Here is a 3038-nt window from a genome sequence, read left to right on the forward strand (position 1 = left end):
ATGTATCAGTGAGAAAGTAGAGCAGATGAGAACGTGTTCCCCTGTCTCTGGTGCAGAAAAATGAAAGTCTAGATAAAGATCAGAGACTTTTTAGAATCATACCTCACAAATTTTATTTTATTTTATTTTTTTGATAAAAACAGTTCCACATCATTTATTGTCATCTGGTAATAACATAAGGGTGAGCAGAACAATATAAATACAAGTTTTAGAACTATATCTCTAACAAAGGACACCTAAAAAAACCAACAGTATTGCCAAACAATTTCTCACTTCATTTATCACTTCTAGTTGGAGACACTTTGGAGCAGAGTAATGTTATCTCCTTTTAGCATGATCCGACCCAGTTGTTTTCTTGACTTTGTTTTAGAATGAATCTCTTCTGCGTCATCTAATACGAGGTTCATATACTCATCAAAACCAATGATACAGCCTTCTATCCGCATATTCACTTGCTCATAAAGCCACACCTGAATCCGCGATCTATTTTGCAAGTATCTGAAGATGAGATTGATGGGCTGAACCATCACCTTCTGCACCTTCTGGCCCTGGCCCCGGTACGCCATGCTGGAAGCTCACAAGCACCACACCGCGCCACACTCTCTCACAAATTTTAAATTGCAGATATAATTCCAATTCTTGGCACCACCACATCTGAACTGTAAAACAGAAGAAGAGAGCTTCTCCAAACAATCACAAATAAACCAATGCTGATGGAAAGAGCAGGTTTTCTCTTTGGCTTCTTGGATTTTTCTCTATTGTCTCTATTGGATCCTAGTTCTGAACCACAGTCCTTATTCAAATGTTCTTTGCAGTGCACTCCTGGGCCTGACACCTCCAGCATACAAGGCACAGGACCTAATGCTGCTTGGCCTCAGGGGTTGCCAGGATCATTTCCACATCCATCCTGGAGGCTGTTCTCCTCTCCCCACTTGTATCTCAAACCCAGTTCTTTTTTTTAATTGAAATACAGTTGATTTATAATGTGTTGATTGCTGCTATACACCAAAGTGACATATATGTATATATATACACATTCTTTTTCATATTCTTTTCATATGATTTATCATGGGCTATTGAATATAGTTCCCTGTGCTATACAGTAGGACTTTGTTGTTTAACCTTTCTATATATGCTGTTCTTTAGTCACTAAGTTGTGTCCGGCTCCTTTGCAGCCCTATGGACTGAAGCCTGCTGGGTTTCACAGTCCATGGGATTTCCCAGGCAAGAATACTGGAGTGGGTTGCCCTTTCCTTCTCCAGGGGATCTTCCTGACCCAGGGATTGAACTTGTGTCTTCTGCAATGGCAGGTGAATTCTTTACCTCTGAGCCACCAGGGAAGTCCATTCTACTTACACCAGCTCGCATCTGCTAATCCAAACTCCTAATTCATTCCTCTCTGTTCCCCTTCCCCCACCACCCTAGCAACCACCAGTCTCTTCCCTATGTCTGTATTTCGGCTTCTGTTTTATAGATAGGTTCATTTGTGTCATGTTTTAGATTCCACATATAAGTGATATCATATGGTATTTGTCTTTCTCTTTCTGACTTCATATAATATGATAATCTCTAGTTACATCCATGTTGCTATAAATGGCATTGTTTTCTTTTTTATGGCTGAGTAGTGTTCTATTGTATATATCTTCTTTATCCCTGCATCTGTTGATGAACATTTAGGTTGCTTCCATGTCTTGGCTATTGTGAACAGTGCTGCTATGAACATAGGGGTGCATGTATCTTTTTGAATTATAGTTTTGTCTGTGTATATGCCCAGGAGTGGGATTGTTGGATCATATGGTAATTCTATTTTTAGTTTTCTGAGGCACCTCCACACTGTTTTCCACAGTGGCTGTACCAACTTACATTTCCACCAACAGTGTAGGAGGGTTCCTTTCTCTCCACACCCTCTCCAGCATTTATTTGTAGACTTTTTAATGATGGCCATTCTGACCGGCATGAGGTGATACCTCATTGTAGTTTTGATTTGCATTTCTATAATTATTAGCAATGTTAAGCATCTTTTCATGTGCCTCTCGGTCACCTGTACTTCTTCTCTGGTCTCTGTAGGTCTTCTGCCCATTTTTTGACTGTGTTGTTGCTTTATCTGTTGTTGAGTTCAAACCCAACTCTTTTCATCCAGTCCCCTCTGCCGTTTTTTCTACTTGGCAGGAAATGCAACTGATGGAGACTGTTGGTTCCCTGTGCACACCATGACTTGGAGCCTTCAGCAACTTTTCCAGGGCTCTGCATATTATAATCAAGATGAGATCAGCTAATAAAAATTACTTTGGTTACAATCCAAAAAGATTAACCAGCCTTAAGGGTTTCACGGCTATGCATTACACTTTTCAATTTTCCTACAATTAAGCTAGCAACAAATAATATTGACAAATAAACTGCCAGATCTGCTAGCTGAAGCCCTGCCATGGCAAGCAAGAGTTGTTCTGCTGCTAAGTGATCGTCTAGCTGTTGCCTGCTTGTCAGGTCCAGCCTGTGAGTTCCAACATGCTGGGGCACTGGCACTCTGGCTGCATGGGTGAGGGGGCAATGAGTGAAGCTTGTTGGTTTTGTTTTTTTAAAAGATGATAATCCTGATTCTTGCCCTCTTGACACTTTTGAAGAATTTTCCTTGTTTCTACTGATTTATCAACATCCTGCTACAGAAAATCCAAGGTAAGGAGACCTATATTATTGTGAGGCACAACTACATTAACTCATTATCTAAGTCAGAGTCACAAATCCAGGGCCTAATATAAACTAGACCCAGCACTAATAAAATCTGGGGATAGGCCCAAGTCTCAATGAAAACCCTCTCCCACACAGATGCTGCTTGAGGTCTAGAGAGGCTAGACTTCAGCCCGCCAGGTTGCCTGGGCATTGGAAACAATAGCAGGCTGCAAGATGTTTTGGCTCCTGTCTAAAAAGTGAAGGCCCAATTACTTCTCTGGATATTTCTATTACTCAGGTTTGGAGAAGAAGACAGCAAGAGGAAGGGCTAGGAGAGGAGGACTACAAAGGGAATAAAGGTCATTGTTACC

At 41.0% G+C, this 3038-nt stretch overlaps 1 protein-coding gene across 1 annotated transcript; it reads right to left on the minus strand.

Annotated features, from left to right (window-relative positions):
* Window positions 1–211: 211 nt before the first annotated feature.
* On the minus strand, window positions 212–605 carry LOC148776013 (small nuclear ribonucleoprotein E). The gene has a single exon (XM_088842525.1). It carries the CDS (start codon window positions 564–566, stop codon window positions 288–290), a length of 279 nt encoding a protein of 92 aa, XP_088698651.1. The 5' UTR covers window positions 567–605; the 3' UTR covers window positions 212–287.
* Window positions 606–3038: the final 2433 nt, after the last annotated feature.

Source organism: Moschus berezovskii, chromosome 12 (assembly GCF_049115385.1).
Source record: "Moschus berezovskii isolate FMDL1 chromosome 12, NW_MosBer_1.0, whole genome shotgun sequence".
Classification (NCBI taxonomy): domain Eukaryota; kingdom Metazoa; phylum Chordata; class Mammalia; order Artiodactyla; family Moschidae; genus Moschus; species Moschus berezovskii.

Excerpts from the sequence above, each read along its gene's own strand:
- LOC148776013 (XM_088842525.1), bottom strand. The coding sequence starts at position 566 with ATGGCGTACCGGGGCCAGGGCCAGAAGGTGCAGAAGGTGATGGTTCAG.